Source organism: Callospermophilus lateralis, chromosome 17 (genome assembly GCF_048772815.1).
Source record: "Callospermophilus lateralis isolate mCalLat2 chromosome 17, mCalLat2.hap1, whole genome shotgun sequence".
Taxonomy (NCBI): Eukaryota; Metazoa; Chordata; class Mammalia; order Rodentia; family Sciuridae; genus Callospermophilus; species Callospermophilus lateralis.
Window position 1 is genome coordinate 26208749 of NC_135321.1, and position 22064 is coordinate 26230812.

Here is a 22064-nt window from a genome sequence, read left to right on the forward strand (position 1 = left end):
GAATCCAGCCCTCCTGGCTCTGTCTGCCCCAGCTGTTGAGCCACCTCTGGAGAGAGAGAAGCTGTGGAGAGGGGTGACTGGCTTCTGTCCCAAGAGGTGCTTCTTATCCCGTGGTTGTGGAAGATCTGAGGGCCTTCCAGGGGACACCAGCTGTCTGTGTAGCTAGTCGGGGCAAGAGCAGCCTTGAGTCAACATGCAGGTTCATGCCCCAGCTCTGCTCCCTGCCAACCAGGTGACATTGGGGAAGAGGTAACTCCCAGGGCCTGTGTGGTTTGCTTGTGCTGATCATTTCCTTCACAGTCTAGTGGGAAAGATTAAAAGTCAACACTTGGCCTGGCGTGCCCTGTGGCCAGGCCTCAGTAAGTGCTGGCTGAAATGGGTGGTATCATTCTGCATGAACCTGACAGAGGGACCCTGTGGTGGCTGTGACCTGTCTGGAGCCAGCTGGTGCGGAAAAAGCTCAACTCCTCTTCAGGTGGCCCTCGGCCAAACCCCAGGCCTTCCCTGCCCTTACAGTGTGACCTGGGCCTCTGTTTAGCCTCAGTGTTCTCAGCTGCCAAATGGGGAGAAAGAACCATCAGCCTCAGCTGCCTCACAGAGGGGAGCACACAGGGAGTGAGTGGAGAGAAATGGAAATGCTCCTAAGTAGGAAAAAAGCAGCAGACATCAGCCCTGCCTGTGGCTGTGTTGTAGGACATTGTCCCAGAAGTAGAAAGGGAAATGGGGTCAGGAAGGGCGGGTGGCTGCTGGCGGGCTGGCTCCCTACCGGCCTCCCAGGGCTGCTGCCTCCTGGCCTCTTATCTTTGTCTGATCACAGTACATAGCATCTCTCCTCTGGCTCCTCCTTCACAGCCACAAAGTTGGAACCAGACTTACTACTGCATGTCACAGGTGAAATGGGTTCTTGCTACTGTAGGTGCTTCTAGTCCCAGAGCAGCAGAGTGCTCTCAGTAACTGACCACCCTCCTGGAACCCACCCCCAGCCCCAGGTCCTCTGCTGCGGTGGGGCTGATTGGCTTTATTGGTTTGACTGGGACAGACCCCCCCCACTCCCCCACCCCCGCCTCCCTTGGCAGACCTTGGCAGGCCCGGAAAGCCTGGCTTGCTTCTCTGTGTAACCTCTGTCCCTGTTGGTCCTCAGGTACTTTGAATTTTACGAGGGGCCTTTTGAATATAACTCCACAAGATGCCTGGAGCTGAGGCACGAGATACTGGAAGTGAAGGTGCTCTCCATGTGAGTGTGGCGGCCGGGTGGAGGGCGCAGGGGCATGCGGAGCTGGGGCAGGGCTGGGACCGGGTGGGGGCAAGGACAAGGATGTAAGGGAACAGGAAACGCAAGGCAGATCGTGGCGAGAAAAAAATTAGGTCTCCCCAGGGCACGGGCATTTGGAAGGCCCTGGAAGCTGGTTCTTGACAGAAGGCCAGGTTGGCAGGGTCACCTCTGATGACTTGGGTGTTAAGTCCTCAGCTCAGTTGCAGTCTTCTTGATTATCATCGCCGGGCTCTTGTGTAGAAATAGAAGAGGGCACCTGAGTGACTCACCTGAAATTCGGCACTTTGCACCCCAGGGTCAGGCCCTCTTACTGTCGCATTTTTAAATTGAAGTTTCATTAAGTCTTGATTTTTCAATTATTTAAACGATTCAACCTTCAAGATCCAGGGAAATGCTGCCTTCTCCCCACCATGAGCCCTCCCCAGGGGCCTGGCATGCCCTGTGCATCTATCTGGGGCACATTGGGGCATGAACAAGCACCTAAGTGGGGGACTCTGAAGTCTGCCTTCTTACACAAATAGTGAAAGAACTGTGCTCCTCTTCCCTTCCACAACACGTCACCTAGGACCCTCTTACAGCTGTGCAGGAAGCACATTAAATGGTGGCCGTTTCAGTGTGCACGTGCCCGCCTGCCATGAATTCAGCTGAGAGACCCACTTAGAGGAGTTTGTGTCGTATAAATCATGGCAGAATCTGTTTTTATTTATAAACAGTTACTTCTGATGATGGGGTGGATGTTCAAGGCAGGCAGTGTTGGGTTCTCACGTGGACTCAAGGTCCCCTGACATGACTTCAGCTACCTTGGCCCATGATGGCACATAGATAGGAGCTAGGCCTCCTTTACCCATTTGATGTGATTCCAGCTAGTGGGGCGATGGAGAGAGCATGGCCTTTGAGCTCAGGCAGACCCAAGTCCAAAGCCAACTCTGAGCCTTATCAGCTCTGAACTGTTGGGCAAACTTACTTAACCTCTCTGAGCCTTTCCTTGCCTATAAAAATGGGGACAGCATTACCTACCTTTTAAGGGTTGCTATTGATCCGGTGAAATGACGAACATGGAAATGGGTGACCTAGAGGTCTGCATGCACAGCGGCACACATGATAGGTGCTCAGCCGATGCTCATGCTTGACTTTCTACTCTTTCCTTCCTCCACTTCCTGTGGAGTCAGCAGCAGTTTTTCCTGGCCTGTCCTGTACAGAGACTGTGCTATCAACAAATATCTTAGACAATCAACTTGTAAAGAGAAAAGGTTTACTTTAGTTCACAGAATTGGAGGTCTCAGCTCGCGGCCAAGTGGCCCCTTTGCTTTGGATCCTGTGGTGAGCCAGCACAGTGTGGCAGGAGCTGTGTTGAGTAAAGCCGCTCACTCATGGGTCCCATGAGGGCACACCTCCAATGACCTAGAGACCTCTCACTAGGCCCCACCTCTTGAGTGCTCCACAGCCTCCCGATAGCACCACTCTGCTGAACAAGCCTTCAACACACGGGCCTTGGGAGACATTTCAGATGCAAACTATAGTAGACTCCATAAGCTAAGCCCAAGAGTGAGGCCAAATGTCCAGGTGGCATTTCTGGGTCAGTTATGGCTCCTGCATTCACCAGTTGTCTGTGTTCCCTCCCTGGGGTGAGTCCCTGAGGCAATCCACCTCTCATGAGTGCCACCCACTGCTGTGGTCCCACCCCTCATGGGGGAAACAGATGTGAATGACTAAGAGGTGACAGAGAATTGGACCTGGGCTTGTGTAAGAAGGGGCTGGCCAGGCAAGGCCTCCCCGAGAAGGGGATGGCACAGCTGCAACCTGCATGGTGATAGGTGCTAATTAGGTCAGGAGGTTCCTGGATGGAACATTTGTCTGAGGCCGTGGGCCAGAAGGGAGTCTGTGTCCCTGCCCTGAAGGACCAGGGCAGCTTGAGCGGTCAGCTGAGCAGCGGGAGGGGCCTGCTGTGTGGACCCACACCTGGGATTTTGTCTTTATCCAGGGGCCGTGGGTGCCCATGGCAGGGTTTAAGCAGGGCCAGGAGTTGTTTGGAAGTACCGTCGAGCAGCTGTGATTCAGTGGCAAAGACCACCAGACTTCAGACAGGGCCCGTGAGCAGAGAGCCCCTGTCTTTCCTCAGAATTCAAACATTTCAGGACTTTGCACTTTGGTGAAAATTCAAAGCAAATCTCAGTGTTTTCAAAGGGAACATAGAGAATTTTTCAAATTATAAAACATACAGTCTTTGCATGGCCACTCCGAGGTCTGGACAGGAAGAGTGGAGAAGCCCTATAAGCTGGCCGTCCTTCCCTGCAGCTCTGTCCTTCCCCATGTGATTCCTATCTGCTGATGTTGGTCATTGCATCAGGCTGTAGGGGCCTCTGTGACAGTCCCACAGACAAGGGACCTTAAACAACAGACACCAATTCCTCACAGTGCTTGACCCCGGGGGTGTGAGGGCATGGGGTCAGCAGGGCTGGCTTCCTTCATGGTCTCTCTCTTTGGCTGGCCAGTGGTCACCCTGTCCCCGTGTCCTCACATGGCTGACCCTTGGTCTGTGTCTTGCGTCCTAATCTCCTCTTCTTATAAGGACACCAGTCACATTGGGGTTCACCCTGATGGCTTCATTTTGCCTTAATGACCTCTTTAAAGACCCTTTCTCCAAATACAGCCACACATGGGGTACTAGAGGTTATCGCTGCAACTCATGGGTTGTGGAGGGACACAACTCAGCCAGTGACAGTCCCCATCACAGCTGATATTTGGGGACCAGATGAGAGATGACCTGGGCCCTCTGATTTGAGTCTAAATTCAAACTTTATGGACAGTGATGGGCAGCCTCCTATTTCCCCACATCTGCCCACCTGCTGTCCCTGGTCATGGCTTTCATTAGGGGTGTCTGGTGGCATTTGTTCTCACATTTGCCTTTGGGAACCTTCTCTAGTCCCCCAGGGCTGAGTTCCTGAGATAAGTAGCCATCCCAGGCGGTGACTGCAGGTCTAGCTGCGCGTTTCATGGCCTGTCTCTTCCACGGTAGCTGCTCTCTTTGTGGTTCCAAGCCCCAGGGGTCTGAGAGGAGGGGCGAAGCCCAGGCTACTCATGAAGCATCAGTGCGTGTGCCCAGGGGATGCCAGGGATCCGCAAGCCCCATGCCTTCCTTCATGAGCCTCCAAGCTGAGGATCTTCCGGTCCTCCCTGGATGAAATCAGAGAAGCCCAGAGGCTGGCCTCTGATCTGAGCAGCTCTGACATCATCTGGGGAGCCACAGGCTTTGCTGGGCTCCGGCTCAGCTCCATGACCTGGACTTATGAACGACTGGCCCTGAGTCATCGGGAAAAGGTCACGTTTCCATCTGTGGAGGGAGACTGCTGGACAGACACACTCATGTCCCTTCAGGCGCACACAATGTCAGCTGGTGCTGTCTGAGGAGACAGGGAGATCTGTGATTCATCTGGGTATAATTTTGATGCAAAATTGCTCAAATCGATGGTAAAAATCAGTCAACCAGAAAATTCCCACATGGGAAATGCCTCACTCCCTGACACTGTCAGATGCAGGGGGAGTTATTCTGTGATGAATTGTTATGAAAATACATGGTTGCTAATTCTTGTTCAAGTTATTTGTGCTTGATTTTAGTCATTCTAGTACCTCTTTATTTTTAAATAAAAATATTCAGTTGCTGCCTGCCCTCATATCCAGCTGGCGGCCATGCAGGAGAACTCCCAGCTGACCTCTCCACTGCCCATGACCTATCTTTCCAGGGTCTGGGACTCGGTGCTGAGCTCAGTAATGAGGCCAGGAGAGAAGCTGGGAGCCACAGGCACTGGGCAGATGCCCGCGGTCTGGGCTGGGAGCTGCTTCATGCCCCTGGAAGCTGTCTCAGGGCAGGGTTCACAAGTCCACTGCACTGGGGCTCCTTGAGGGCAGAACCTGAGCCTAGGCAGCTCCGAGATCAACCTGCACAGGTCCAGGACACACCTAGGAAACGAATAAGGGGGTGAAGGAAGAGGGTGAGATCTGGTGCAAACAGAAGGCCGTGGAAGAAAAGGGGAGAACAAAGACGCATAATGAGATGATCATCTCAGCTCATGTGATCTCGGTCTCCTGCCCAAGAAACCTCCAGTGCACAGAGACTCACAATAATAAAAAGTCCCAGTGCCCCGCACCATGCCTTCTCACCCAAGCTTCTCCTTCCGATTCTCAGCTGTCTCCTCTGGTAATGACCTCTCACTACCATGCACATGCTGTTTCCTGTCTTCACTAATTCCATGCTTCAGTGGGTGAGGATTCTGCTCCCTTCCACCAGGCCCAGGCCCCTCCCCACACTTCCCCAATTGAAGGACACTGTGTTTGGGACATGGTTTGTGCCCCCAGGGTTCATATATTGAAGCTTTGGTCTTCAGTGTGACAACATTGAGGCAGTGGAATTTTTTAAATCTGGAGCCTAGTAGAAGATATTTAAGCTAACTAAGTCTCTTTCTTAGAAGAACTAGCCTCAGGTATTTTGTTATAGCAACAGAAAATAGAATAATACCAGGGGGTATTGATAGCCTTTGTAGTTCCTGTTTGTAGAGATTACCTAAGTAACGACTTTCCCCCAAGATGTTGAAGACCTTCACCATCTTCTAGCACATGGTTGCATGAGAAGCATGCGAATGGCTGGTCCAGACTATCTGGTTTCTTTCTTTCTTTTTTGCCTCTGGGATCTTGTTAGCTCAGGCCGCTTCTGAATGTCCAATGACATACATTCTCATTGTCCAGTGGGACCTCTTCATCTGAGCTCATGTCCAAACTCTTTTTTTTTTGGTGTGTGTGTGTGTGTGTGTGTGTGTGTGTCCAAACTCTGGAACTTGCTCTTGAATCTTTCTGTACAGTTTTCTTCCTCTTCATTGGTCTGTACTTCCTCTTTCTAGTACATCTAAAAACTGTGCTGGGTCTTCTCCATCGCTCCTCTAGCACTCATATCTTTTAATCACAACCTCTTTCTGTCTTTGCCATTTGCTTCTACTGTCTGGCCAGATTCCTTGACCTCATCTTCCAGTTCTTCTAATGAACTCTTCCCCTCAGTTTTTCTTTTGTTACTTTCAAAGATGTACTCTTTTGGATATCTCTGGAGACATTAAGCAGAACTATTATTACTATTTGATACTGAGGATTGAACCCAGAAGCTCTTTGCCACTGGGCTACATCCCCAGCACCTCCCACTCTCACCTTTTAAATGTTGAGACAGGTGCTCTCTAAGTTGCTGAGGCTTCCTCTAACTTGTCATCCTCCTGCCTCAGCTTCCCGAGTGCTGAGATTGCAGGCATGCAGCACCATGTGCCAAGGCGGATATTTTTAAGTGGTCGTTTACACCTCGAGTAGTTTTCTCTGTGGCCATTTAATCTGGTGGTTTGTCCTGTTCTGTCTCCCTCAGGTTGACCAGGTGACCCTTGGTTGCCTATGCCCATTTAAACTTAAAGCAGTTAAAAGTCAGCAGGAGCTTCAAGTCTGAAGTTGTTCTACATGTTTCTGAGCCTTTTGCAGCTAGAAGGTCCAGGTTTTTAGCTGGGAATGGTGCAGTTTTTAGAGAGGAGTTAGCAGTCTTGCTCCCCAGCCACACATTAAATCTTTGCCTGTTGTGGGGGAGGGGTGGGTTTTGCTCTCACAGCCTGACCCTCATTTCCAGGGCCAGGGCCTTCCCCCTCTCTACTCCCCTTTTAGATTGTTCTATCATCCTGTCCTTTGCCACCCGCTCCACTTCCTTTCACTTGTTGAAATCTCTCTTCCCCCTAGAGGCCCCTCCCTGCCATTCTGCTCATTTGGTAGGTTTATGCCCATTTTTATCCTCTTCTGGAGTGTTAGTGGTGTCATGGAGGACAGGGGAGTCTGGGGCAAGCCCGTCTTTAAAGTAAAGATGATCTCTGAACATGTAAAGCAATCTATAAACTGTTTTGTTTTTTTTTAATCAATTAATTTATTTTTTTAAAGTTTTTGGCGGACACAACATCTTTGTATGTGGTGCTGAGGATCGAACCCGGGCCGCACGCATGCCAGGCAAGCGCGCTACTGCTTGAGCCACATCCCCAGCCCTATAAACTGTTTTTATGCATATGATTCCATTTGCTCTCTCTGGCAACCTTTGGGATGGGCAGGGCAGAGGCAATGATATCCATCCTACAGATGATTAAATGACTTGCCCAGGTCACTTTGCAAGTGGGGGATGGAGCCAGGATTTGAGGCTGGGTGCTCAGGGTGCAGCAAACGGCACTGGAGGCCCAGGGAATGGGGCCTGGAGGTTGCTCACGGTTGAGCTCAGGACCCTGGCCTGGAGCGTTGGCAGGGCTGTTTCCACCAGGTGATGGAAGCAGTGGCCGTGCAAGGTGCTGCTCCAGGGGCCTGTGGGTTGGAAGGGGAGCCGTGGGGGAGACAGGGTGCTGCAGAGTAGTGGCACGTCTTCTCCTGTGAGCTTCTGAGTATGGAGAGCTGCTGCAGGAGTTGGGAAGCCGGAAGGAAGCTCTCCTGCCTTCCATCTGGATGTGAGGGGCACCTTCCAGGGCTGAATGCCAAGAGGGTTCCGGCCAGAGCCTTGCACTCCCTCTCCTCTGCCGGGGGTACACTCTCCCCAGATATTCCCTGTATCATTCCAGTCTCTGTGCAAGGGGAAAGCCTCCCAATCAACCCACTGAAACAGCCACTTCCTTCTGTCTTCACCCTACTGCACAGCGCTTACCGCTTCCAGGTGAGCCATTATACATTTGCTTCCCCTTGGCCTCCACCCTGGTCTGTCGGATTCCGCAAGCAGGAAGTGGTTTTGGTCACGACTGTATTTCTAGTTTGTGTCACCTAGAGTTGTCCAATAAATAGTTAGGGAACTTGATTTGGACTCAGTCTTATGGATCCATTCATTCATTTGTTGAAATACTCAATGAATATTCTCCAGGCACCTGCTCTGACACTGGAGTGACAGTGGTGAACCGAGCGAGGCATGAGCCCTGTATTCTTGGTTATTTGCTCTCATGGGAACAATCAGGAGTGAGTAAGGACAGGTTGTGGATTTTGCAAAAATGCAAAGTACAGAGGGTCAAGGCAGTTCAGCTGAACAGCAGTAATAACTTACACCCCCTGGTGCTTGCTGTGTCCGGCACTGGGCCTCATCCATTATTGTGTCATCTTATTTAGTCATTTAAAAACCCATGAGGGCAAGAGACTATTATTATGCTCATTTTATAGATGAGAAAACTGAGCTCAGAGAAGTTAAATAACCTGCCAGACCTCCAATAGTTAGGAGGTATCTCAACTGCGTCCCCGTGGTTCCAAACCCATGTAGTCACCATCCTCTAAAACCTTTCCTGCGACCACCCTGCCCCCACCAGCCATGCATCCTCCCTTTGGTGAGGCTTGACCTGACTGGGGACAACTGTCACCCCTTCCAAGTAAACTCAGGGACACACCTGCAGAATGAACCTTGTCTGGGTTTTGTGTGTGTACGTGTGTGTAATGTGTTTTAAATTATAGTTAAGTGGGTATCTGCCTTTTTGGGAATCATGATCCCTTTGGGAAGCTGATGGAGGCTGAATTCTCTCTAGAATATGCCCCAGGTGGATGGACATGGGCTTTGCCTGTAGCCTAGGGAGCCCGTGGATGCCCTCAAGCCCTTCAGGAGACTGTGGGGTAAGAACCAAAGTTGTAGGGTTTTCTTGGGAACTCTGGGCTCCTGGATCACTTCCTCATTTGTGATCAAACCAGAATGGCTTCCTTTAAGGGGCTGCTTCTGCACGAGGGCTCAAGTCCAGCCAGCTTCCAAAAGCCCAGAACTAGGGGACCCTGGACGTACCCCACACCTAGCCTTTGGTTGGGGATGGTGTACAATCAAGAGAGAGAGAGAAGTCTTGATATTGCTTTTAATGAGTGTAGGGCCTGCCTTGCATTTCCAGTGTTTCTGTAGAATTCCATTCTTAGAAACAGCTCAATAATAAAAGGATTGCATGATCCAGTAACTCCAGGAGATGATACGCATGAGATTCCTTTATTAAAGGGTCTGAGAAGTCTCGTAGTAAAGCATTGAACTTTATTTAAATACTCAATGTTCCCAATATATTTGACCATAGGTTCCCCTTCTTTAAAAAAATTGGTTAAACATGTGCAAATGCCATCTTTGTAGCACTTTCATGTAGTTCAGCTAATACCTTGTGATACCCCATTGAAGTAGCAGTCCATGGAACACCCTTGGGAAAACACAAATGTCATCATACATATTTTTCTCTTTCTCCTTTGCTCCTCACTTTTTCCTCCACCCCACAAAGAGCTAACAGTATAAGAAAATGCATAAAAGTGCCAACCAAGTGGTAATAGTAAAAACAATCTCTTAGTAGGCAGCCCAGGGTTATGGTAGCCCCATTTTACGATGAGGAGACTGAGGCTCAGAAGTGATTTTTCTGTGGTGACACAGGATCCAAGGAACAACTTCTTGAGTGCAATGGGGATATGTAACCAAGGACAGGGAAGATGACAGAGACACTGAGCACGTATATTAGAGAAAGGGTGTGAGACATGGCATGTGGCCTTCAAGGTTAGGCACTCTCTGAAAAGGAGAAGGGAGATGGTGGCCATTGGGGTCAATGTATATAAGGGTCTCAGTGATCACTTGGTGTTTGTAGGAATTTGTATCTTTGATTTATTCATTCACTCAACAATCTTTATCAAGTGTCTACATTTTGCGAGGCATGCCTCTGGAAGCTGGAGATACAGTACTGAAACTCAACACATAATTACAAATATGCAAATGTAAATTGATAATTTAAGTAATAATTCTTTTGTGAATTTCAAAGGGAAAATCACACATGATTGAAATGTTCCCTTTTCTGTGAGTGCCTGAGAACAATGCTCAGATATTTAAAAATCAGTAAGCATAACGCCTGGCAGAGATCTTTCAGAGAAAGGGGGCACACCCTCAGTTTCTCACCTCTTTTGTATGTCACTCTGCAGTTGTGATCTGCCCTGGGACAGGAGGATGAGAAGGGTGTGCCACAGTCCTGAGTCTCCTGTGGGCTGTGCACAGTGAGGGGCTTGACAGGAGCCCTGCTAGAGAACTGATGTCACCCCTCATAGCCCTGAGTTGGGTGTGCTGGCATATGACTGTAATCCCAGCAACTCCAGAGGCTGAGGCAGGAGAATTGCAAATTCAAGGCCAGCCTCAGCAACTTAGTAAGACCCTGTCTCAAAATGAATAATCACAAAGGCTGGGGATGGAGCTCAATAGGAAAGTACTCCTGGGTTCAATTCCCAATACCAAAACAAAAACAACAACAACAAAGAAAACAACCAACATTTCCTGAGAGTGCTGTGCAGATCCGAGGGACAAGGAATAATGGCTTGTTGGAATCAGGTGTGGAAAGACATGCAGACCCAGAATGACCATCACAGGGCCCCGTGGGGAAGCCCCAAAGCCATTCAGAAGGCAAGCGCAGGGAGAGTCCGTCAAGAACGTTAGTGGGGTTTTTTGTGGGGGTAGATGGGCAGGACGGGCGGGGGCGGTGGTGCTGACAGGTTGGATCACTGTGGCAGGCTCTGAGGCTTAAGGATTGCCACTGGTTGTCTGATAGCTAGCCCTGGAGGGATTATGGCAGGGGACAGCAGCTCTCTGAATAGGAGGTGACTGCACTGCTCAGTTTACACATGGAAGGCACGTGGCTGGGACTTGGCTGCTGTCTTCAGGAGTTAGCAAGGCTCCAGACGCCTGAGCATCAAGAACACAGAAAATAAAAAATACATATATATTCTTATTTTCAAAGCACCAGTCCAGGATTTTGCACAGGGGAACAGGAAGGGGGCATTTTTGGAAAGACGACACCTGGTCCGGCCTGGCCCTCTTACCTGCTCTCTGTCCTCCACTCCCACAGGGTGAAACAGTCGGAGCTGTTCGACAGGTGGAAGAGCCTCCAGATGTGCAAGTGGGCCATGAACATCTCCGAAGCCAACCAGTTCAAGTACCTACCGTCCGTCGTCCCCCCTCTCCTGGTGTGGCCGCACTGTCCCTCTCACTGCCACCTCTTCAGAGTCCCCCTGTCCTGCAAGGCCCAGCTCTGGGAGGCCATCTGCCCTGGAGCCAGCCCTGACTGGCTTGGGAGTGTGGGCAGTGGCAAAGTTCCCAGGCCACAGAGGGCGAGGCGGGCAGCCAAACAGCTGCTGTCCCCATCTCTCTCCCGCAGTCCTTGTAGCGGCTCTGCAAGGTCACTGCTGTCACATGCAGCACTCAGTGGGGGTTAACTGGGGTGCCTAGAAGGGGGGCTATCCTTGCTTGAGGCCTCCCCAGGCCTCTGCAGCCTCACCAACCTGGCCTCCCCCTCTGGGACACTGCCTCTGACAAAAGACAGCCTCCCCTCTTCTCAGAGCCTGCGTTCTGACAGCCATGCCAGACGCCTGAGCCTGGCTGTAGATTATCTCCTAATTGCTCTCCAACCACAATGAACAGATTACCAACTCCCAGAGAGACAGGAGCCGTCTTAACGTCTGCTGTGGGTGGCAAGCAGATGGAAGACATCCAAAAATTCTTTTCATTAGTGCAAGTGCCCGGGTTCCGTCTCTCCCTACGATCCTGCGAGTTGATGGTATTGTGGCGGTGCAGGTAGACCTGAGGCTGCAGAATTGATACGACCCTGGTAACCCGGATGTAAGCTAGATTTCCACATCAGGTGCGAGTTGAAATGTGCAGGGAGCTTCAGCATGAAGGAATCCTATCCCAGAGCTTGGGAAGAGGGAATGTTACTGAGAATTCTGTATTCTCTTTATAAATCATTTATTCCAGTTTGTGGCCATTCCAGGCCAAGTCTAGAGGTAGAACAGTTGTTTTAAGTAGCACATTTTTAGAAATGTGAACGTCTGAAGTGATGAACCCTGAAGAACAGGTGCTAGCGGCCTTTGTGAGATGGCAGAAACCCTGCTCAGGCCCAAAGTAGTTTGCAGAGGTCCACCTTCCCTCAAAGCCGACTGTGAACCTCAGCACTGTGCTGGAGGAGTGGTATGGTGCACGGGCAGTCTGCCCCTCAGAGGGTCACTATGTGCTGCACAGATCGATGCCCCTGGAGTGAGAAAGGCCTGAGCCTGCCCAGGGTGGCCGTAGAGCACAGCACAGGTGCAGTCAGTGAGATGACCGTTGTCTAGGCCGAGAGGCTCATCAGTGGGATTCACATGCCTAAGGAAATAGTGAAGCAACCGGAAAATGACAAGGGAAACACAGGGGTCATGTGGGAGCCATGGCAGGGATCGGAGAGCACCACCCAGGACAGCTGAGACCTTCCAGGGAGGAGGGAGGTGGAAAGGGAGGTGTCATCAGGCCTTGGGGTGCTCTGAGTAGAACAACCTCAAGGCTGTCCACTGGCCTCCCTCTGCTCTCGTCTCAAGCTCCTGGAACGATGATGCGATTCTTCATGCAGATTGTAGGAACCCGCTGCAGGATGGGAGGGAGGCCTGAGCTGCAGGAAGGAGCCCTGCAACTGACTCCTGCTCCTCTCCTGTGGCCTACAAATAGACACTGGCATTTTGGTTTGTATGTCTGTTGCTTGTAAGTTTGATTAGTATGAGTCGATTTCCCCAATCGATGGGGGCTGATGATGGGTACTCAAGATGGAGTTCTGCACCAGCGAAACTTAGGGACAGATGCTGGTTTGTAGTGCTGACCTGTGACGTGCCCTGCCAGGCTTCTAGCCTCCCCTCTGGAAGCCTTGGTAACTTTCTGAAACCCACCTCTCCATAGGAAAGACCACTGTCTGTGACTAGCAGCCAGCTGGGCTCTCAGTGAAGTCCCTGCAAGAGACATAATCATAAAAAAAAATAATAATAATAAAAAAATTATCCTGTAACTTTCCCAGCTTTGGCAAGCTGGAGTCACAGAATCACAGGGGTCAGAGTGGAAGAGCCAATTCTGCATATCGCCTATGAGGAAACAGGCCCAGGGGAGGAAGTGACCTGTCTGGAGCCCCACAGCCGGCAGTGGGAGAGCAGACACTAGAATCCAGGCCCCTTGTCACCAGGTTGGTGACCCAAGTTTCCATCCCAGAACTTGGGCTTTCAGAAATCTCCTCCTGGTTCCTCATTAGTGGTCATTGCAGGGCTCTGTGGGGAAGGTGTCCCTCTCCAGGGCTGCCTGGATGCTGGTGTCCCTGGAGGCAGCCAGCATGTGCTCGGCCTGCTGCTGCTGCTTTTGGGAGGAAGTGAGCCTCATGGGCCCAGATTCCAGACCTGAGGGGGCAATGGTCTGTGCCTTATTCAAGTCCAGTGCCCTCTGTGTTCAGAGTTTCACGTCCCCAGGGCAGGAGAGCAAGGTGTGCCCAGGATCTGACCCACTGAGGCAGCGTGTGGAGTCTCCTGGTGCCCCCAGAATGCATTGCTGGGTGGAACACCTGGTGCAGAGTGGACGGAAACCAGGCCCCCTTGCCCTGGCTTGTGCCTAGGCCTGCCCTACCTGCAGCTTGTTCCTGATGAAGCTGGTACCTGAGCTTGAGCCCTGTGGCTCTCATCAGGACTCCTTTTTAAAAAATGACAAACCCTGACATTTCTGTTGGAACCAGCAGCATCACCCACCACCCCAGATTATGACCCTCCGTTTTTCCTGACTCAGTTTCTGAGTGGTCGATAGCACACATTTCTGTTGGCCACCAGGATCTTGGTTTTGGGGAGACTTCAGACAAGGTGGATGCCTCGTCTAGTCTGCGATGGGGGCTGAGGCCCTGAGAGGAGCTCAGGCTCCCCGGGGGTTTCAGTTCAGGCTGCACAAATGCGGCAGGAGTGGCCTGGCTCTGGGCAGCAGGTCTGGATGGAGGCTCCAGTGGGGAACAGCTAAGGGTGTGACTAGTCCCAGGCAGGATTGGGAGGGGGGACAGTCAGTGGCTGTTACCCAAGCCCCAGAGGGACATGGTAGATGAGGTTTATGACTCCCAGTCTGTGCGCCAGCCTTTGGGACAGTGCATTTGTGGGGACAGGGGCAGTAGGAAGCTTCATGGTGGTAGACCTGGTCTGGCTGAAAGGACAGTGCCTGGGGAGGTGTCACTGCCAGAGGGGGAGGGAACCCCAGTGGAGGTGTGGGCAGGAGCAAGCGTGGGAATCAGAACCAGGGAGGCTCAGCAGAGTGACCCCTCTGTCCTTGGTAGGCTGTGCTATGCCTAGTGTCACCCTCCTGTCCTCCCACCCGGCAGGTCCACTCTGTCCAGGTGCTGCAATGCCCCAGCCTTCCTCTTCACCACCCAGAAGAACACGCCACTGGGCACGAAGCTCAAGTACGAGGTGGACACCAGCGGCATCTACCACATCAACCAGGAGATCTTCCGCATGTTTCCCAAGGTGCTCTGTGCGGGGTGCTCTGCGTGGGGTGAGGGAGCCCGTACAGCTGAGGCCCTCTGTGTCCATACCTGGTGATTTTGTGTGACTCATGCTCTGCCCTCTGCACCCAAGTGGCTTGTCCTGGTTGACCAGTTGCCTGGGCCCTGTAGCCTGTCTGCTGGCTTCCTTGGGGGTTCTGTCTGGACACCTTGAATGCCAACTGGCTATCACCCATGTGACTTTGGCAAGAAAGTAGTGAAAATCCTGGTTATTGCATTGCTTGCTGAGGACAGACATCTGGGACAGGGATCTCATGTGCCTCCACTCCAGAGGTAGACACAGGAGTGAAAGAGACACACCAAGGCTATGAGCCCCAGAAGGCACCATCCAGGGCAAACCAGGCTCTGAAACTTAGCCCATGTCAGATGACCCTGGGGTCAGTCTTTCACAACCTCAGTCTCTGTGTCTAACAGGGGCTTGGAGTAGGCGTAGATTCAGTTGCTCATTAAAGAACATCCACAATATCCTTAAACCTTTCTTTCCTTCCTTTCACATAAGGAAGTCTGGAGTGGGTGGATCAGCCTGGAATGGTGGTCACAGAGTGAAGGATATACACATGTGACCTGTTCAGATCACTGAGGTTCTCTTGGGCTGACCACAGGCACAGTCCCTGGCTCCAGACTCTCATGGAAGGGGATGCTGTACTTGTCATCAGATGTGGATGGGGTTTGGCCTCCGAAGAGAGGCAGGTCACATGGGGCATGCGCACTACCACACTTTGGACCAATTATGGAAATGTTGAGTGGAGCCAGTGTGGGGGACGCACACCTGTGATCTCAGGGACTAGGGAGGCTAAGGCAGAAGGATCCTAAGTTTGAGGCCAGCCTCAGCAACTTAGCAAGACTCTGTCTCAAAATAATTAAAAAAAAAAAAAATACCCGGAATGTAGCTCAGTGGTAAAGCACCCCTGGGTTCAATCTCTAGTACCCCCCTCCCCACAAAAAAAAAGAGAAGTAATGCTGAATGGAGGTGTGTGCAAGTCTGTCTGGATGAAGCTTGAGGTCCTGGGGGGTGTGAGTGCCACCAAGCCCAGTCTCCCTGCAGTCCTACCAGAGGCGCCAGTAAGACTCAGGTTCTGTGGAGTTCGGGGCAGCAGCCACTGAGTGGTTTCATCTCAGTGCCGGAGAGGATGGTGGTGAGCTACCTTTGCAAGGTGGGTCTTAGCCCTGGAACATGAGGCTGGTGAGGTGACCAGCGAGTGAAACACAGCCAGGCAGGGACCTGGGGAACTGGAACAGCCAGTGGTGTGACTGCAGAGGCCCAGGGAAAGAGCAGAGGTCACCGAACATTTTCTGGAAGAGCCAGATAGCCAATGTTTTGGGCTTTGAAGGGCATATCGTCTCCATCACATCCCACACCCAAGTACTAACGCAGCTATGAATGACAAACGAAGGATGGCAGCTGTGTCCCAATAGCACAGAAAGCTGAGTTGTGTCTAATTTTCACATGTCTTTGATTTGTTTCCAGCCATTTAAAAATCTAGGGGCTGGCGGCGTGGCTCAGGGTAGGGTCTTGGCTGGTGGGCACAGGCTCTGGGTTCCATCTCTAGCAAATATAATATCTGTTCATAGCTTGCAAGACACACAAAACCAGGAGCTGAGCCAGATGTGGCCCAGGAGCCACAATTTTCCGGTCCCTGAATTCTAATTCAGGTGACATAGAATGCCACTTCCCTGAAGGTAAGTATTTATTGGGGTTTGTAAAAAAAATCTCAGCTTCCCAGCCTTCTGTCCCTGCCCTGGACAATCTGATTCCATGATTTTTAGATGAAGCCTGGAAATGGATATTCTCAGGTAGTTCTTGATTTATGGAAGTTTGGAAAACATCCATATAAAACATAATAAGGCTTTGATGATTTTTCCAAAGACAACCTTGGTTTTCTCCTTCCTGTGTAAAAGGTAAAGAGTACTTTCACTGTCCTGAGACACCTGTGCTTTTCCTGCCCTGGCCCTCTGGGGTCTGTCCCTCCAGGGAAATGGGCTGCGAATACCAAGTCTCCCGCAGATGCTGCAGGTCTCTAGAGTTAGCCTAATTCCTGATGCTGCCGTAGCACTATCATGCTCCAAGATAAGCTTCTTCACAGATGTGCTAGGAAAAAGCTGCCTACAGACTCCTGAGTTTCAGAGGTGGGAGGGACCTTTGGGGCCACCTAGCAATAAAAGGTCGATCTCATGGGCTTCTCATGGGCAAAGTGGAGACCCACTTTCCTCCCACATTCCCAGTAAGGCTCGCTCATGGGGCCAAGAGATCCTAGAGGTAGACGTGGTTGCAGAGGTGAGCACCCCAGATGAGGGCAGGGGTGACCTTGGCTCTGACCACTGTGCCTGTGCCCCCCCCCACCCAGGATATGCCCTACTACCGGTCCCAGTTTAAGAAGTGTGCGGTGGTGGGCAACGGAGGCATCCTCAAGAATAGCCGCTGCGGGAGGGAGATCAACAGCGCTGACTTTGTCTTCCGGTAAGAGAACCCTCTGGGTCTGTACCTGCTGTGGGCCCCACCAGCCTCCTCCTCCGTGACACCCCACAAACTCCAGCTCCGCCTCATGCTCTGACGTTGTCCTTCAAACAATTAGCCCCCCATTCCCCAACCCTGCACATCCTCATGCTCTGAGGTATCATGCTTCCTCTCTCCAGCCCATCCCTTGGGGTAAGTTGTTGGACTCCCAGGTCCTCCATTTTCCCATCTGCAGAATGGGAAGCATGTAAAGAGCAAAGATCAGACAGGCTGTGAGGCCCTGAGGACTTGTGGGCCAGGCTGATGGGCGCCCACCTCCCTGCCAGTTCTACAATTCCCTGAGTAATGGTTGGAAGCTGGGCAGCCTTGTGGCTTCACCCTGGCTTTAAGCTGGACACTGGTCCTTGTGTCACCTCTCCCTCATGCAGAATACTCCTTTGTCTTTAGGGAGCTTGGCTTTCCTCTTTAGCCTGGGTAGCAATGGGTTCAAAATCAGAGCTTCAAGCAAAGACCCACAGGTTGTCTGCAGGGGGATCCCAGGGGTTATGGATCCGCCATCAGGGGGCCACTCAGAGTTGGTGGCAGAGAGGGAGGCAGGGGAGGTTTGGTGTGGCTGGAAATCCTGAAATAAAGGCAGCTCTTGCAAATTTTGGGTTCCTGGCAGTGCCACCCCAGCCTTCTGTCCCTAGGAGAAGGAAGCCAAGGACACCCTGCATCAGGCTTGGAAGTAGCATCACTGACGTGGGTGGGTGGGTGACATGTGTGAGAGACACCTCCTCCTGCTGCCCTGAGTCAGCCCACACTTCCTGGGGACACCGAGAAACCCAAAAGAAGGTTCAGAGTCCCCCAACATGGCAGCCCTCCCCAAATCCCAAGCCCGGCTACTGGCTTGCTAATGGAGGCCAGGAAGGCCCTCCCGGGTCTTTGGGGCCTGTCTGAGCTTCTGTCCAGGTGCTTGGCCTTAGGAAGTCATCTTGCTCCTCTGGACTATGGTTCCTCACCTGCAAAGTGGGGTTAATGAGAGCAGCTTCCCGGAGCTGGGGAATTAAGTGACATAGGCTGCTTTAGCTCTTACGCGTACTGCCCTGGACACTCTGTCAGTGCCTAAGAAATGTCAGCTACTACTCTTTCAAGGTCTTGTCCTCTCCACCTGGAAGGTTGCCATTCTGGCCCTCCTGACCTTCTGGCTATGCTGTCCCCCTTGTCCTTCAAGCTTAGTTCAGGGATCCCCACTTCTTCCCTGGCTGTCTCCGCTTGCACTCTTCATGGAACCTGGTGCCACATCTCATGTGGCATTAGACACCCAGCCCTGTAGCCATGATCAGCCAAGTGGTTTCACCTGTGGGGATGGAAACACAGAGAACTTTCTGTGACAGTGGCTGGCACATTGTAATAACTCAGAAAATGAGCATGGGGTGAAGGGGTGCAGGAGTGAGGGGAAGGACGGGGTCACAGGATCCCCAGGATGCTGCGTGGTGACAGACTGGTTAAGCCATGGATTTGAGGCCTGGAAGCCTGTGTCTGAATTAGGGACTGTGTCACCTTAGGCAAGTGACCTAACTGACCATTCCATCTTCCCTTCCTGAATGCAGGATGAGGGCCACCATGGTACGCCCCCCCCACCCCCCCGCCCCCCGTGAGGATTGAATGAGTTAATATAGGCAAGATCTTCCAGCAATAATTTGGGACACACACTAAGCTTTGTTATAATAAAAATTTGCCTTTTGATATTCTCTCATTTTACAGATGAAAACAACTGCGGGGGGTGGGGGTGACATTCCAGGCCCAGACCACATGGCTGGTCACAGTCAGAACTAGGGATGTGGCTCTTGTCCTGCATTCTTCGTGCAGTACCATGGCCTCTCCTCAGCTCCCCAGGGGCCAGGAAGCATTTCCCTGGGGTGTCCTCTCGTCCTACCACCTGAGCCAGGTGTAACACACAGTTGTTTGTGCTGGTTTTAGAGACACGGGGTCCTCTCATTGTTGTCACTGTCTTTGTCCTAGTGGGACATTAGTGGCAAAGCCTGGCTGAGTGCCTGCCATGCATATCCAAGATTTGCCAGTCCCTTTTGTGTCCAGCGATGTCCCTACTGGATAGGACATCCAGTTTTGGGAAAGCGCCTTAGGTTCAAGGTCAGTCAGACGTGTCCCCAGCCATGACTCAACCACTTCACAGCTTCAGGTCTCTGTACTTCTCCAAATGTCTTGCTTCTCATTCATAACACAGGGGACCTAATATCTGCCCCTTAAGGTTAACCATGTCTCGTATAATCCTGTGAAAGCTCCTGGCATGTTGTAGGTGCTCAATACATGATAACTGCACATCTCCTGTCTGTAAGGGGAATATAAAACCTGCCTTTCACAGTGGTCTGATAGGAGAGGTATGATTGGGTTATAAGACAGGTGATGGTCCTGGTCCTGTTATCCAGGGTTGTCCTATATAGTCGTTCCTTAGACCCATGACTTCTCATGACTTCTCCTGGATAAAGAGCAGACACTCCTTTGCATGGGTCTCAGTCCTTTGTAGTCCAGCCCCTCTGCCCTGTGCTTCTACCACCACCCTCACTCTGCTGTAGTTACTGGGCTTCAATCATTCCCAGATGCCTCCTGCTTTCTTCTACCACAGGACCTTTCCACAAGACCTCTGTCTGAAATGCCCATGACCTTCAAATTTACCCACTTAAAACCCACTCCTTTTCAGTGTATTTATTCATTCTTCATGTACTATTTGATGCAAAACAAACCCCCAGAACCTTATACCACATCTCTAAGTATGTAGAAAACAATAAAATGAATATTTGTAAACCAACCACTTAATTTAAAAGTTGAAGATTTGCATCAAGGCAGTCTATCAACTTTCCCATTCTACTGTTTTATCCCACCCTGAATTTTGCACTTATTATTCCTTGATTGTTAAAAGTGGTTTCATTCCATGTGGATTTAACTCTGAATACTTTGTTAACTTTCACTGTTTGGGGTCAGTTTCCTGTTACTGCTGTAACAAGTCTCCACAAGTAGTGGCTTGAGACAGCACAAGTTTGTCATCTTACTGCTCCAGTGGTCAGAGGTCTCAGTGGGCTGCAGTCAAGGCACTGGCAGGGCTGCGTCCCTTTCTGGGGGCTGTAAGGGAGGATGGGTTGCCCTTTCCAGCTCCTGGAAGCTGTCTGCCTTCCTTGGCTCAATGCCAACAGCGTAGCATTGTCCCGTCTCTTTCTCTGGTTCTGCTGTCACATGTTTTCTTCTCTTCCTTTGTTGTGACATCACTTTCTCCTGTATGACCCTGTGATGACCTTGGCTTCATCAAGAATGATCCCCTCTCTCAAGCTCCTTAACAGTTGCAGCTGCAGAACCTGTGAGCAGAACCTATTCATAGGTTCCAGGGATTAGGACGTTTAAGGGCATCTTTGGTGGCCGTGACTCTATGGCAGGGGCTTTGCACAGAGTTTGCTCCTATGCACACTCTGAAACTTGCTCTGTCACTCAGTACTGCATTTCTGAGACTCACCTTTGACCATTCCCACCTTTGACCAGTCTTCCACTGGTGGGCTTCTGCTGCTTCCTCCTTCTGACCTCAGGGTAAGTGTTGCTTCCTCAGAGAAGTCTACCCCTATGCAAGGGGGTGCACCCCAGCCATTGTCCACTTAGAGCCATGACCCTGTCCTCCAGAGGTCATAGTGGTAGTCCTGGTCCTGTTATCCAGGGTTGTTCTATACAGAGCTTGTAACTATACAATTCCTCTGGTGGTTTCTCTGCCTGCTGGGTCTGGAACTTCAGCAAAACCAGTGACTGGGCCTGTTTGCTTGCTCTGATGCTGGACACGGAGCAAGAGAGCTGCTGTCTTATTACCTGGCCACAGAGGTCTGGCCCAGCTGGCCACCTCTGCATTCCTGTGTCCATGTGATCTCTTCCTTACCCTTTGCCCCCTCCCAGTGTCATCTGTACAGTGACTGACCCCCTGCCTGGGCTGCCTTGTGTCTTCTGCAGGTGCAACTTACCCCCCATCTCAGAGAAGTATACCGTGGATGTGGGGGTGAAGACAGATGTCGTCACGGTGAACCCCAGCATCATCACAGAAAGGTAAGGGGCCCTTTTTCTTCTGTAGCCAACAGTCCCTGTAGCCACTGGGCAATGGGAATGTGGCCAGTCCAGACTGAGGTGTGCAGGCTGTTCCCATAAAATATACAAATATAAATCTTTGAAATGGATTTCAAAGACTTAATGAGAACAAAAGGGTGTAAATTATTTCATTTTTAAAAATATTAATTCCATCTTGAAATGATATTATTTCAATATATTGAGTTAAATGAAAAATAAAAATTAATCTCTCCCATTTCTTTCTTTTCAAGTTGTGTTTACTAGAATATTTAACATTGCACGTGAGGCCAGCATTGGATTTCCTTTGGACAGTGTGGGCTGGTCAGCCTGCTGTCGGCTAAGGCTGTGAGGAGCCTTCCAGAGTGTGGCCAGGGCAGGCAGCACCCTACCTGGCTGGGTCCAGGTGGCACTGAGGAAGCCAGGGCCACAGATCTCAGCTCCCCACCCAGCTGCCCTCTGGGGGTGTGCCTGGGAGGTGTCAGGGGAGGGGCCAATTTGTTGAGATCCCCAAGGCCAGGCATAGTCCCACCATCCATGTGACCGTTGAAGGTGGAGGAGGAGTTGATGAATTGTATCAGGTGCCAAGAAAGGTAGCAAAGATGGTACGGAGGAAGGGGCAGGATGGGGTGAGAGGCCACAGAGGGTGGGCTGTTCAAGGTTTAAAAAGTGTGCAAGATAGATGGGGTAAGAGGCTGAGGAGGGTGCTGAGCCAGGACAGGGCCCATCCTTGGGGAGGACAGTGCTGGGGAGGATGTGAGGACTCTGGACAGCCTGCACGCCCCCGTGCCAAGCGCATCTTTTTGGGTTAAGCATGGCCTCTCCCTTGGCCCCCGCAACCACACACTAGATATTCACCCTTTGGCCTGGACTGATCTCTCCTGAACCACTTAAAGGGTACACCTTTATC

At 51.3% G+C, this 22064-nt stretch overlaps 1 protein-coding gene across 3 annotated transcripts in view; it reads left to right on the forward strand.

The window, feature by feature from the left end:
* Positions 1 to 22064, forward strand: part of St8sia5 (ST8 alpha-N-acetyl-neuraminide alpha-2,8-sialyltransferase 5) — a 66487-nt gene that overhangs the window by 42994 nt on the left and 1429 nt on the right. For all 3 annotated transcript variants that reach the window (XM_076837299.2, XM_076837302.2, XM_076837301.2), the window contains 5 exons: positions 1142 to 1234; positions 11134 to 11220; positions 14425 to 14569; positions 16953 to 17065; positions 21047 to 21139. In XM_076837299.2, the coding sequence (XP_076693414.2) occupies positions 1142 to 1234; positions 11134 to 11220; positions 14425 to 14569; positions 16953 to 17065; positions 21047 to 21139 (531 nt within the window). The remainder of the gene's footprint in view (positions 1 to 1141; positions 1235 to 11133; positions 11221 to 14424; positions 14570 to 16952; positions 17066 to 21046; positions 21140 to 22064) is intronic.